Genomic DNA, 15,310 nt, shown 5'->3' with positions numbered 1-15,310 from the left:
GAATACAAATGCAAGTCACAATTTTCAGATTTATATTTTTAAAATATTTAGAAAACCCTGTATCATTTCCTTTACACTTCACAAATACTTGCTACTTTGTTTTGTTATATCACATAAAATTCCAATAAAATACATTTAAGGTTGTGGGTGTAACATGAAAAAATGTTGAAAAGTTCACAGGGCATGAATACATTTTCAAGGCACTGTATTCTACAACTATTTTCACCAACCGATTCCAAAAAGACAATTGTTCCCCAAAGGTGTGCAACCCCTTTATGCTAAAGTTTTATAAAAATTTTTCAGATGGTTATGTAGAAAAATTTGGTATTGACTCGCCTGCTGGTTGAATTTGAATGCATATTACTCCTACTTGAGCTATAAGGAAGTGAGTGCAGTTATTTACAGAGAAGGAATTCTGCAATCCTTTCTATAGTAAAATTACAAGTCACAGAAACCGAGGCTCGATCAGCTGAGCAAATGCAAATCTCAATCACCATTGCAAAGTTCATTGTAATCTGAGTGGCAACCAATTACTGTATATGTACAATGCTATACACAAAACTGAGATAACTAAGGATTTCAAGGGTAAATGGGAAACAAAAAGAAATAAAAAAAAATCTCTAAGAAAACATATAGAATAATAGTTTTGGTATGTTATGGTACTCCACTAATAACCAGAGTCTACTAGAGAGCCTTATATAGAGTGCCTGCCAGAGATTACCCCCAACAAATAGTGCCAGTGAGACAGGGCAACGCCAAGCACCCTCAACATTCTAGAAGTACATTGATAAATAGTGTCAGCCATAGAGCAGCCCCGTAATTGGTGCCGGCCAGGAAGTGGCTTATGATTGGTCAATAATTGGAAAATCATGTGTCATTTCCTCTCCCAGAGCTTATTTCAGTTCCTTCTTACATTTCCTCATATTCTTTCGACTTTAAGTCAGTCCCTGAGTTTTGTTCCAAGGACTTAATCTGCAGAGATATTAGCACCAGTGTTGCTTCATTCAGATCCTGTGCAAGGGCAAAGTCGGCCCACTTCTGATTTGCCATGAATTGATAGTACTGCAAAGCTTGCAAATACCCTGAAATGTGTAGAACACTCTGAGGTCCCCTAGGACTGCACCCAACCCCTTCCAAGCTCTTTAACAAAAACCCAGTCTTGGTAATATCAAAGTAACCTCAACATATATGCGATGGGAAAGCAGATGGTAGCTGTTCTGAGCTGTCACATATTATCTGTATAGTTTCTTTAGTGTTTTATGATTTTCTCTCACCATCTCTATTGCTAAAATGAGCTGTGGTTTCCTTTCACTATCCAGATTCACATCAAAATGGTCCCTGCATTTCCTGCTTATGCTTTTATACAGGCTATGAAAATCCCTCATGATTGGTTATGTATGCCATGTGATGCGAGCTGCAAGGCATTATGAGCACGCCTGTCCATCTGTGCTCAACATCATGTGTTTCTACTTTAGTTGATGCAATCTTTTGCAATCAGTAAAATTATTTTTCTGAATTTTTCTGAATTGGTATTATTGATCTAATCCCTAAAAATTGTACACAAATTTAATTGATTTGCTCATACTGTATCTATATACTGTATTTGCTATGTGCATAATCTTCAGTGCATTTCTATAAGATGTAAATAGATTTACAATGCTAAATGCTGACAGAAACTTTTCATCAGCAGGAGGCAGGGGACATACAGTAGGCTGGCGCTGGATCACAATTACTTATAGAGACGGGGAGGGAGGAAAAGATCACAATAGTATATGTATCAAGAAAAGTTTATTTATATCAAAATGAAAAGTTTTTTAAAATATGTTATGGTATAAATATTCACATACATATGGAATACAGGACATAGATTTCGGTACAAAAGGTTAATTAGAAGAGACCTATGAGCCGGACCATTTTTGTAATATCTACCCTATATCTATTGTTCAGAAGTAGATAATGTTTTTATATGTAAAGAAATTGTGAATACCTTTCCTATAATCTCTATATTAGGTTAGATAGAGATACCACTGTTGATAATATCATAAAGACAATATCAGAGTATCTAGTAGGGAGAGGTATATTTCCTGTAGACATAGGGATGTGGTCTTGGATGGCTCACTGGGTACCTCGACGCGCGTTTCACCGCTGCTGCATTTTCGTCAGGAGGTGTTGAATGCGTTCAGGTATCGGGGTTTTATATGTGCTGTTCTGTTGTAATAGGTCCGATGTAAAGCGGCGCACCTCCGCCATGTTGCCGCGTCATCCAGGGGGGCCGCGCGCCCTACCCGCGTCACCATCTCCACGTGATCCGGTCACATGACCGGAGCCACGTAGCCACGTAGTCTATCTAACCTAATATAGAGATTATAGGAAAGGTATTCACAATTTCTTTACATATAAAAACATTATCTACTTCTGAACAATAGATATAGGGTAGATATTACAAAAATGGTCCGGCTCATAGGTCTCTTCTAATTAACCTTTTGTACCGAAATCTATGTCCTGTATTCCATATGTATGTGAATATTTATACCATAACATATTTTAAAAAACTTTTCTTTTTGATATAAATAAACTTTTCTTGATACATATACTATTGTGATCTTTTGCTCCCTCCCCGTCTCTATAAGTAATTATGTTCTGATTGGAGGGGATCCCCCTCACTACTTTTAGGCTCTCCCCTTAGTAGATTGGATCACATAGGAGCCTAAGCTGTATGCATCAAATTGCAAACATTGAGAATCTGCTGTATATGTCACATAGGATACACCAAGGTTCTGCTGTATACATCACTCAGGATACACTGAGACTCTGCTGTATATATCACATAGGATACACTGAGACTCTGCTGTATACATCACATGGTAAACATTGAGAATCTGCTGTATACATCACATGGTAAACATTGAGACTCTGCTGTCTCTATCACATAGGATACACTCACACTCTGCTTTATACATCACATGATAAACATTGAGACTACTGTATACATCACATGGTAAACATTGAGAATGTGCTGTATACATCACACAGGATACACTCAGACTCTGCTGTATATGTCACTTAAGATACACAGAGGTTCTGCTGTATACATCACACAGGATACACTGAGACTCTGCTGTATATGTCAGGGGACATGAGTTCTACTGTATGGCCATGATCTATCGCTGCTGCAAGTAGGATAGGATCAAATGCAGTATGATGAGACTTCATCCCCGCTGCATGGACAGATGCATTATGATGTGTTCAGAATTAGGAAGACCATTTCAGAGAATAAGGAAACAACTTTGAAATTACACATTAATTAGCATAGGTATAAACACCATAGACAGAGCAACCTCTGCATTATTCTTTGTACATCATGCAGCACTATACGAGCAAAAAAAATGCTGAAGTGCTTTTTATAATATGTTTGAAGAAAAACTCTATACTAATGCAAAATATTTGAAGGAGTTAGTATATGTGTTAAAGTGGAATTAGTGTGGATAGTACTCCACCAAACCAAAACTTGGCCATGGCATTTAGCTACATAGGATTAGGGTACAAAACTAATTTCTTTCCCAAGAAGAAAGAAGTCCTATCTACAATTCTAATACAAAAAAAAGTTGTGATCTATTTATTCGCCCACAATATGTAGCCAATTTAGATACATACATACATATATAGTTTTGTTATCAAAATTAACTATTCATTATTCATTATTGAGCAATTACCAGACAATTGAAGACTATTAATACTTAGTTTAATTAATGTAAAATTGCTCCTTAATAACTCTTACTCATTAAAGAAGCACTCCCAGAAAAGTTTTCATCTTAATATATTGCAGTCGTCATATTATGTAGCGCTGTGTACTTACAATTGCTCATTTTGCCTTTCTACACAGCTAATTCTTCTCTTTTCTCAGCTCTATGTAGAAACAGGAAGTCTCTTTTCCCTGCAAAAATCATTCCCCTTTTCAGCTTCTGACCCAGCTGCTCAGCTCCTCCTCCCTGCCAGGGACTTTTGAAGTGGCTCAGGACTCATGCAGAGAAAATTGACCTCCTGTTGCTACGTAGAGCTTAGAAGCATTAAACTAGACAGGTTTTAACCATATGACGTCATAGAGCTAATGGAAAAGAGAAGAATTAAAGAGGTTGTCCACTACAATGTGTGAGTGATGTCATGTCACATTCCGATATTGGAAGCTGACCAGGCACCACCGAGGCGGGATCCAGTCTCACTGAGTGGGCGGAGTTTCACCGCACGTCACAGCCCAGCATCTCGCGGGCTTGCGGCAGTCTGAAAGCAGTGCAGGAGAAAGGGCTCGAGACGCTGGGCTGTGACGTGTGGTGAAACTCCTCCCACTCAGTAAGACTGGGTGGTCCCACCTCTCTGATTCCAGGTCAGTTCCAATTCCGGAACTTGACGTGACATCACCGGACATCAGAGGCAGCTGTAGCCGGGGGTCACGTGATGGGGATAAGCGGACAGGGTAGTGGACAACCTCTTTAACTGAGTAGAAAGGCAAAATGAGCAATTGTAAGTACACAGTGCATATAATATGATGATCTCAATATAGTAAGAGAATAAACACTTTGATGGGAGGAGGGCTTCTTTAAGGAGGTGCTGCTTTTAAGATAAAATGTAACACAATAGGAAGGATAATGTTATATACAGCAGATTCTGGTGCATTTCATTCCTAATAATCACCCTAAGGACACAGTGAAACTGGGTCAGGAAAAGATCTGTGCGAGGGTCTCAAGAAGTCTGCAGACAGATAATAAAAAACTATGAATGCAATTTTGGCGAAAATGTGTCAATCGATCCTCTTTCTGCATCCTACGTAGTACTCTCTTTATTTGCATGAAGCCCCCCCAGAATCATAGCTTGTACGGTAAGTGCTGTTTACGGCTTGCACCATTTGATAGGTTGTAGCCTTTGTTGATCGTAGGTGTTTTGATCCTAAATCCTACACCAGTTGCTAAAACTAAGGCTAGGATCACATCCGAGAAAATCGGTCCAATTATTCTAATCACACTCTGATCCCACATTAATAAGTTTTTGATCAGAGTATGATCCAAATTTCTCAGATGTGGAGAAGATGGAAAAATAAATATTCTCCATCTTCACCATTTTGCCAGTCTGTGAAAATTGGTCTGTACTTGTGTCACGCACAGTGTGAGAAAGACTAAGTGCAACACGAAGGGATGAGGGGAAGGGAGCCCAGATTCTAGGGAAAGGGGGAGTGAAGACCCCTAGGAGATCTAATAACACCCTGCCTACGCTACCATCCCTCTATTGGTTCCACACCGATCGCCGAGCAGGAAACCTAAGCCCTGTATATCCCTAGATCTAGGCCCTGGATAGGGAAGGGGAAGATGAGCACTGGTCAGTCCCCACTATAAACTAAAGACAACAAGGGAAACAAACAAAAGGGGATAACTTAGCTTGAGCTGACACCAGAAAAGAAACGCCAACAATCTTCCAAGGGCACCAGAGAAGAAGCTGCTAGTACTACAGCCAGAGCCAAGAAACATAGAAATATCACCGGCGAGTCTCTAAAGCAGACTGAGAGGTTTTAAACACCCAAACCAGGGTGTGTCAATCAGAGCAGAAGGGAGGTTGCTGCTGGGTCCTAAAAGCAGACAGAGTAAGAAGGCGCCTGTAGTGCCAAACGAAGTGACCTTCTGCAGCCAGCTGCAGAACGATTGCCTTTTACATCTGACTCACCCGTGACAACTTGGACTTCATGTGAGTACGGCCTGATTTTTTTCAATGGACCAGTTAACTTACATGGCCGAGTTTTATCAGATTTACAGATGCAAACAGATCTGATCTGGTGAAAAAAATCAGACATGTGCACGGCCCCATAGAATAACATTGGTCCAAGTGCGATCCGATGTTTTGTCAGATCGCACTCTGACCCAACATACGGTCGTCTGCACGAGCCCCAAGAGGCAGAAGCTCACGGTTTATGCTTCAGTGTGCAGAGCGGTGTACGGACCCATAGACATGTGAGTCTATACACCGATCTGTGCACGCTCCAATAATTGCTAATAACGTCCGGCTATAACATATACAATTTTTTTAAATCTATTTACACTTTAAGCAATTTCCTGATACTTTGTCTTTGTCTGTCCACACTTTGTTCCACCGGGTTGCAGTTTTTATGGCTTGAGTAATTTAGTCCTCTACTCTGTCTTACTCCCAAAAGAGCCATTATAAAGATGTAGCAAAGCTAAAAATGATGACACTGCATTTGTGTAGCAGCCACGTGATGTAGACATCGCTGCGCAATATTTACAGTATATCGTGCAGCGTTCCAGCTTTAGTTGAGTAAACAATGAAAACAGAAAAAAATGTACTTGACACATTATAAACTTATAAGTATAAGAGTTATACAATGAACCCTCTAGAAACAATGGAACTTGACAAATAATAAGGGAATAGTATAAAATCTGCATGTTCACCTGCTCTTTACACTTCTAATTGTATCACAAGTGACAATAGTTTCCTGGATACTCTGTTGCAAAGCAGACGAAGGTCCACTGATGGGATAAACAAGACAAGGACATGGAACCAATATTTACCTTAATGCTTATATATGATGGAGGTAGAATAATCACAGCACATCCTAATACAATGCCAGAGACGAGATGTAGGAATCACAAATAACAGAGCTCTAGTCATCAAACTAAGCTCTGCTACATCTCAAGGCCACAGGCTGCCATAAAGTCTGTGCCCAGAAGGGGAGAAAGGGGGTTTGAAAACAAGTATGGCTTTTCTCTTGCCAGTTGCCACCTCTCCTTATGGTCTCCACAAATCTCCCACAGAGTAAACAGACACTGCATCATCCTAGTCATAGAAATATTATTTACCCATTCCCTGTCATAGACCACCAAGAAAGTTACCAGTAGCCTCTTCTTAGACTTTGAGGAATGCTACTAGTAACCTCTTCTCAGACCACCAGGGATGCTACAAGTAACCTCTTCTCAGACCACCAGGGATGCTACTAGTAACCTCTTCTCAGACTACCAGGGATGCTACTAGTAACCTCTTCTCAGACCACCAGGGATGCTACTAGTAACCTCTTCTCAGACCACCAGGGATGCTACTAGTAACCTCTTCTCAGACCACCAGGGATGCTACTAGTAACCTCTTCTCAGACCACCAGGGATGCTACTAGTAACCTCTTCTCAGACCACCAGGGATGCTACTAGTAACCTCTTCTCAGACCACCAGGGATGCTACTAGTAACCTCTTCTCAGACCACCAGGGATGCTACTAGTAATCTCTTCTCAAACCACCAAGGATGCTACTAGTAACCTCTTCTCAGACTACCAGGGATGCTACTAGTAACCTCTTCTCAGACCACCAGGGATGCTACAAGTAACCTCTTCTCAGACCACCAGGGATGCTACTAGTAACCTCTTCTCAGACCACCAGGGATGCTACAAGTAACCACTTCTCAGACCACCAGGGATGCTACTAGTAACCTCTTCTCAGACTACCAGGGATGCTACTAGTAACCTCTTCTCAGACCACCAGGGATGCTACTAGTAACCTCTTCTCAGACCACCAGGGATGCTACTAGTAACCTCTTCTCAGACCACCAGGGATGCTACTAGTAACCTCTTCTCAGACCACCAGGGATGCTACTAGTAACCTCTTCTCAGACCACCAGGGATGCTACTAGTAACCTCTTCTCAGACCACCAGGGATGCTACTAGTAACCTCTTCTCAGACCACCAGGGATGCTACTAGTAATCTCTTCTCAAACCACCAAGGATGCTACTAGTAACCTCTTCTCAGACTACCAGGGATGCTACTAGTAACCTCTTCTCAGACCACCAGGGATGCTACTAGTAACCTCTTCTCAGACCACCAGGGATGCTACTAGTAACCTCTTCTCAGACCACCAGGGATGCTACTAGTAACCTCTTCTCAGACCACCAGGGATGCTACTAGTAACCTCTTCTCAGACCACCAGGGATGCTACTAGTAACCTCTTCTCAGACCACCAGGGATGCTACTAGTAACCTCTTCTCAGACCACCAGGGATGCTACTAGTAACCTCTTCTCAGACCACCAGGGATGCTACTAGTAACCTCTTCACAGACCACCAGGGATGCCACTAGTAACCCCTTCTCAGACCACCAGGGATGCTACTAGTAACCTCTTCTCAAACCACCAGGGATGCTACTAGTAACCTCTTCTCAGACTACCAGGGATGCTACTAGTAACCTCTTCTCAGACCAACAGGGATGCTACTAGTAATCTCTTCTCAGACCACCAGGGATGCTACTAGTAACCTCTTCTCAGACTACCAGGGATGCTACTAGTAACTTCTTCTCAGACCACCAGGGATGCTACTAGCAACCTCTTCTCAGACCACCAGGGATGCTACTAGTAACCTCTTCTCAGACCACCAGGGATGCTACTAGTAACCTCTTCTCAGACCACCAGGGATGCTACTAGTAACCTCTTCTCAGACCACCAGGGATGCTACTAGTAATCTCTTCTCAGACCACCAGGGATGCTGCTAGTAACCTCTTCTCAGACCACCAGGGATGCTACTAGTAACCTCTTCTCAGACCACCAGGGATGCTACTAGTAACCTCTTCTCAGACCACCAGGGATGCTACTAGTAACCTCTTCTCAGACCACCAGGGATGCTACTAGTAACCTCTTCTCAGACCACCAGGGATGCTACTAGTAACCTCTTCTCAGACCACCAGGGATGCTACTAGCAACCTCTTCTCAGACCACCAGGGATGCTACTAGTAACCTCTTCTCAGACCACCAGGGATGCTACTAGTAACCTCTTCTCAGACCACCAGGGATGCTACTAGTAACCTCTTCTCAGACCACCAGGGATGCTACTAGTAATCTCTTCTCAGACCACCAGGGATGCTGCTAGTAACCTCTTCTCAGACCACCAGGGATGCTACTAGTAACCTCTTCTCAGACCACCAGGGATGCTACTAGTAACCTCTTCTCAGACCACCAGGGATGCTACTAGTAACCTCTTCTCAGACCACCAGGGATGCTACTAGTAACCTCTTCTCAGACCACCAGGGATGCTACTAGTAACCTCTTCTCAGACCACCAGGGATGCTACTAGTAACCTCTTCTCAGACCACTAGGGATGCTACTAGTAACCTCTTCTCAGACCACCAGGGATGCTACTAGTAACCTCTTCTCAGACCACCAGGGATGCTACTAGTAACCTCTTCTCAGACCACCAGGGATGCTACTAGTAATCTCTTCTCAAACCACCAGGGATGCTACTAGTAACCTCTTCTCAGACCACCAGGGATGCTACTAGTAACCTCTTCTCAGACCACCAGGGATGCTACTAGTAACCTCTTCTCAGACCACCAGGGATGCTACTAGTAATCTCTTCTCAAACCACCAGGGATGCTACTAGTAACCTCTTCTCAGACTACCAGGGATGCTACTAGTAACCTCTTCTCAGACCACCAGGGATGCTGCTAGTAATCTCTTCTCAGACCACCAGGGATACTACTAGTAACCTCTTCTCAGACTACCAGGGATGCTACTAGTAACCTCTTCTCAGACCACCAGGGATGCTATTAGCAACCTCTTCTCAGACCACCAGGGATGCTACTAGCAACCTCTTTTCAGACCACCAGGGATGCTACTAGTAACCTCTTCTCAGACCACCAGGGATGCTACTAGTAACCTCTTCTCAGACCACCAGGGATGCTACTAGTAATCTCTTCTCAGACCACCAGGGATGCTGCTAGTAACCTCTTCTCAGACTACCAGGGATGCTACTAGTTATCTCTTCTCAGACCACCAGGGATGCTGCTAGTAACCTCTTCTCAGACTACCAGGGATGCTACTAGTAACCTCTTCTCAGACCACAGGGATGCTACTAGTAATCTCTTCTCAGACCACCAGGGATGCTACTAGTAACCTCTTCTCAGACCACCAGGGATGCTACTAGTAATCTCTTCTCAGACCACCAGGGATGCTACTAGTAATCTCTTCTCAGACCACCAGGGATGCTACTAGTAACCTCTTCTCAGACCACCAGGGATGCTACTAGTAACCTCTTCTCCGACCACCAGGGATGCTATTAGTAACCTCTTCTCAGACAACCAGGGATGCTACTAGTAATCTCTTCTCAGACCACCAGGGATGCTACTAGTAACCTCTTCTCAGACCACCAGGGATGCTACTAGTAACCTCTTCTCAGACCACCAGGGATGCTACTAGTAACCTCTTCTCTGACCAACAGGGATGCTACTAGTAACCTCTTCTCAGACCACTAGGGATGCTACTAGCAACCTCTTCTCAGACCGCCAGGGATGCTACTAGTAACCTCTTCTCAGACCACCAGGGATGCTGCTAGTAACCTCTTCTCAGACCACCAGGGATGCTACTAGTAACCTCTTCTCAGACCATCAGGGATGCTACTAATAACCTCTTCTCAGACCACCAGGGATGCTACTAGTAACTTCTTCTCAGACCACCAGGGATGCTATTAGTAACCTCTTCTCTGACCACCAGGGATGCTACTAGTAACCTCTTCTCAGACCACCAGGGATGCTACTAGCAACCTCTTCTCAGACCACCAGGGATGCTTCTAGTAACCTCTTCTCAGACTACCAGGGATGCTACTAGTAACCTCTTCTCAGACCACCAGGGATGCTACTAGTAACCTCTTCTCCGACCACCAGGGATGCTATTCGTAACCTCTTCTCAGACAACCAGGGATGCTACTAGTAATCTCTTCTCAGACCACCAGGGATGCTACTAGTAACCTCTTCTCAGACCACCAGGGATGCTACTAGTAATCTCTTCTCAAACCACTAGGGATGCTACTAGTAACCTCTTCTCAGACCACCAGGGATGCTACTATTAACTTCTTCTCAAACCACCAGGGATGCTACTAGTAACCTCTTCTCTGACCACCAGGGATGCTACTAGTAACCTCTTCTCAGACCACCAGGGATGCTACTAGTAACCTTTTCTCAGACAACCAGGGATGCTACTAGTAATCTCTTCTCAGACCACCAGGGATGCTACTAGTAACCTCTTCTCTGACCACCAGGGATGCTACTAGTAACCTCTTCTCAGACCACCAGGGATGCTACTAGTAACCTCTTCTCTGACCACCAGGGATGCTACTAGTAACCTCTTCTCAGACCACCAGGGATGCTACTAGCAACCTCTTCTCAGACCACCAGGGATGCTACTAGTAACCTCTTCTCAGACCACCAGGGATGCTACTAGTAACCTCTTCTCAGACCACCAGGGATGCTACTAGTAACTTCTTCTCAAACCACCAGGGATGCTGCTAGTAACCTCTTCTCTGACCACCAGGGATGCTACTAGTAACCTCTTCTCAGACCACCAGGGATGCTACTAGCAACCTCTTCTCAGACCACCAGGGATGCTACTAGTAACCTCTTCTCAGACCACCAGGGATGCTACTAGTAACCTCTTCTCAGACCACCAGGGATGCTACTAGTAACCTCTTCTCAGACCACCAGGGATGCTACTAGTAATCTCTTCTCAAACCACCAGGGATGCTACTAGTAACCTCTTCTCAGACCACCAGGGATGCTACTATTAACTTCTTCTCAAACCACCAGGGATGCTACTAGTAACCTCTTCTCTGACCACCAGGGATGCTACTAGTAACCTCTTCTCAGACCACCAGGGATGCTACTAGTAACCTCTTCTCAGACCACCAGGGATGCTACTAGTAACCTCTTCTCAGACCACCAGGGATGCTACTAGTAACCTCTTCTCAGACCACCAGGGATGCTACTAGTAACCTCTTCTCAGACCACCAGGGATGCTACTAGTAACCTCTTCTCAGACCACCAGGGATGCTACTAGTAACCTCTTCTCAGACCACCAGGGATGCTACTAGTAACTTCTTCTCAAACCACCAGGGATGCTGCTAGTAACCTCTTCTCTGACCACCAGTGATGCTACTAGTAACCTCTTCTCAGACCACCAGGGATGCTACTAGCAACCTCTTCTCAGACCACCAGGGATGCTACTAGTAACCTCTTCTCAGACCACCAGGGATGCTACTAGTAACCTCTTCTCAGACCACCAGGGATGCTACTAGTAACCTCTTCTCAGACCACCAGGGATGCTACTAGTAATCTCTTCTCAAACCACCAGGGATGCTACTAGTAACCTCTTCTCAGACCACCAGGGATGCTACTATTAACTTCTTCTCAAACCACCAGGGATTCTACTAGTAACCTCTTCTCTGACCACCAGGGATGCTACTAGTAACCTCTTCTCAGACCACCAGGGATGCTACTAGTAACCTATTCTCAGACCACCAGGGATGCTACTAGTAACCTCTTCTCAGACCACCAGGGATGCTACTAGCAACCTCTTCTCAGACCACCAGGGATGCTACTAGTAACCTCTTCTCAGACCACCAGGGATGCTACTAGTAACCTCTTCTCAGACCACCAGGGATGCTACTAGTAACCTCTTCTCAGACCACCAGGGATGCTACTAGTAACCTCTTCTCAGACCACCAGGGATGCTACTAGTAACCTCTTCTCAGACCACCAGGGATGCTACTATTAACTTCTTCACAGACCACCAGGGATGCTACTAGTAACCTCGTCTCTGCCTTAGATCACCAAGAATGTTGCCAGTATAACCTCTTCAATGCCCTAGACCACTAGGGTTGCTATAAGTAACCTTTTTACTGCCCTAGATAACCAGGGATTTTAACAGTAACTTAATCACTGCCCTAGACTACCAGGGTCATGACCAGTAATCTGTTCATGTTCTAGACCACCAGGGTTACTACCAGTAACCTCTTATCTGCCCCAGACCACCAGGGATGTTACCAATAACCTCTTCTCTGCCTTAGATCACCTTGGATGTAAACAACTCTCCTAGATCACCCGGAATGTTACTATTAACCTCTTCACTGCTGCCCTGTACTTCCATGAATGTAGCCAAAATTCTGTTCTTGCCATAGACCACCGCAGATGTAAAAAAAAATACCTTTACTACCCTAGATCACAAGAGAGGTCATCATTAACTCATTCACTACCCTAGACCACCAGGGATGTTACCCCTTTCACTGCCCTAAAGCACTAGGGCTTTACCATAGACCGCTTCACTGCCTTAGAGCACAAGGACTGTTACCTTTCACCTGTTCTCCTTTAACACCTAGATATTTTAATATTTCATTGTTCTAGACCACCAGGGATGAAATAAAAGTTCTGTCCATGCGCCCTAGCCCACCAGAGATCTAAGGATACTCTCTTTTACTTCCTTAGATCATGAGATGTCATCATTGACTCCCATCCTTCAGATTACCCTTCCCTGCTTTCCTTAGAACACCAGGGATGTTCTTATTATTAACCTATTCACTGCCCTAGAAGACTAGAGATACTACCATTCACTTCTTCATTATTGGGAGGGATTCTGCCCGAAAGAGGTTAACATGTGGTTTTAAATAAGGTAAACCCCTGGCCTGCACAACCAATTGGCATGTTTTAGGATCTCTCATACCAGAATATTTTAATTATCCCATTCTTAATGCTTCAGTCCTCTGGAACTGAACAGTAAATTGCAGAGGATGGGATTGATATGTATTATTAACCTAAACTAAACCCCTAGACTAAAGAAAACCCTTCTGGGCTGCACTATAGTATCTTACCATACAGTGTAGTAACTTCATGCAAGTTACCAACTTTTTCCAACATGATTTTTTCCTATTACCCATAGGTTTCAACCTTCGCTAGTTCTCCCTGGCAGCCAACCACGAAGAGAAAACCCTCTCCCTCCATTCCTTTCTCTTTCTATAATTAAATATGTTATTGTAGCTATGATGAAAGATGAGGATATCAATTTGAAACATTGAATTTGTTACAAATCTCTCAAAAAATTTCAGATTGTGGTGAAAAATACATCATATTCACAATGTTTTTTGGTTCTTCTGGCTATGTTGTCGCATAGGAGGCGACACATTATTATCGTCAGTGATACACAATGTTCTCAACAATGGTCTCAGCGTTGGAAGAACCACTTAGAGGACCGGGGAAGTGACAGCGACAGGACGGGTGAATGTAGATTTTCTTTCATAGCCCCTTGTCTCTCCTTCGTCTATAATGCTTTTGGTCTGGAGAGACATCAGAGCATAAGAACATCTTTTCAGAAAAAAATCAGGGAACTTTGGAATTGGATCAAATTTTATTCGGACTGAATCGAATCTTCCTGAAATAATTTTCAGGAGACTCGCTCTTCTCTAGCTACGATATATGTATGTTAGGAAATATAGTAATAAAATACCTTTCAAGTTCTGGATCTCCGTAGAATGCAGTTGAGCATTTCACAGCGTAGACTGACCACCATTTCTTGTGCCTCACTTTGTACACTTTCCCAAATCCACCTAGAGCTATAGGAATCCATTCATCCTCAAAGTCCTCCTTCTTAAACTGAGTCAGGTTACTCGTTCTCTCTTCCCCGTCCACAGCCATGTTACTGAGGCGTCCTCTTGGCACATTTGTTAGGACTCATGTGTCAGACTGCAACTTCAGATTTTTTAAGATCTCTTCTTCCTGGATTGACAATGACGGCGTTACACAGAGAGGGCGGGAACGAGTAATGTGTAATGCAGGTGGAATTCCGTCCTATAGTGACTTGTATATACCAGTTTCACAACTGCAGATATGTTATGTCAGGACAGAATGGAAGCAATAAAATAGCAGTAGCTCTCTAATCCCTACATGGGGAAACCTTTGAAGTACAGTAAAGATGAGTCACGGTTTATTTATCATACAAGAGATAGTGTTACTTTCTCGTATTTTAGAGTTTTGCTTTGTTTTTGTTTTTTTCTTCCTAAGGTTCTGAACAGTTGGGGTTGGCTAACGGGAGGCCAAAGTGTGGCTAAAATGGACTCAAAGACCTTGTGGTCAAGCAAGTGTCCACGATTTTCAAATAGATTGTAACACTATTGCCAGCTCCCCTGTATGGTTTCCGTTCCCTCTCCATGCAGGGACGCTGGCATACTCACTGCACCGGCCAGTGTCCTGAGCCTGAATCCCTGGTCCGGTGTAGCCAGGTCCTCAACCTGAATCCCTGGTCCATGTGCGGCCAGTGCCTGAACATTGTCCTCTTGTCCTGGTGTGGCCAGTCCTGTTCCCAAAGTCCCCTGGTCCCAGTGTGGTAATTCCTGAACATTGCCCCCTGGTCCTGGTGTGACCAGTCCTCTTCCCGAAGTCCCCTGGTTCTGTTGTGGCCAGTTCCCTGAACATTGTCCCCTGTTCCTGGTGTGACCAGTGCTGTTTCTGAAGTCCCCTGGTCC

The 15,310-nt window shown here is 43.8% G+C and overlaps 1 protein-coding gene across 1 annotated transcript in view; it reads right to left on the bottom strand.

Annotated features, from left to right (window-relative positions):
• Positions 1-14,627, bottom strand: part of ANKK1 (ankyrin repeat and kinase domain containing 1) — a 119,211-nt gene extending 104,584 nt beyond the window's left edge. Inside the window, exon 1 of the mRNA XM_073656993.1 lies at positions 14,296-14,627. Within this exon, the coding sequence (XP_073513094.1) occupies positions 14,296-14,483 (188 nt within the window). The 5' untranslated portion in view covers positions 14,484-14,627. The remainder of the gene's footprint in view (positions 1-14,295) is intronic.
• Positions 14,628-15,310: the final 683 nt, after the last annotated feature.

The sequence above is a fragment of the Phyllobates terribilis genome, unplaced genomic scaffold (assembly GCF_046119375.1).
Source record: "Phyllobates terribilis strain yellow unplaced genomic scaffold, ASM4611937v1 Scaffold_12__6_contigs__length_324123572, whole genome shotgun sequence".
NCBI classification, from domain to species: domain Eukaryota; kingdom Metazoa; phylum Chordata; class Amphibia; order Anura; family Dendrobatidae; genus Phyllobates; species Phyllobates terribilis.
Note: the sequence above shows the minus strand (reverse complement) of the source record. Positions and strands in the feature narration are given on the sequence as shown.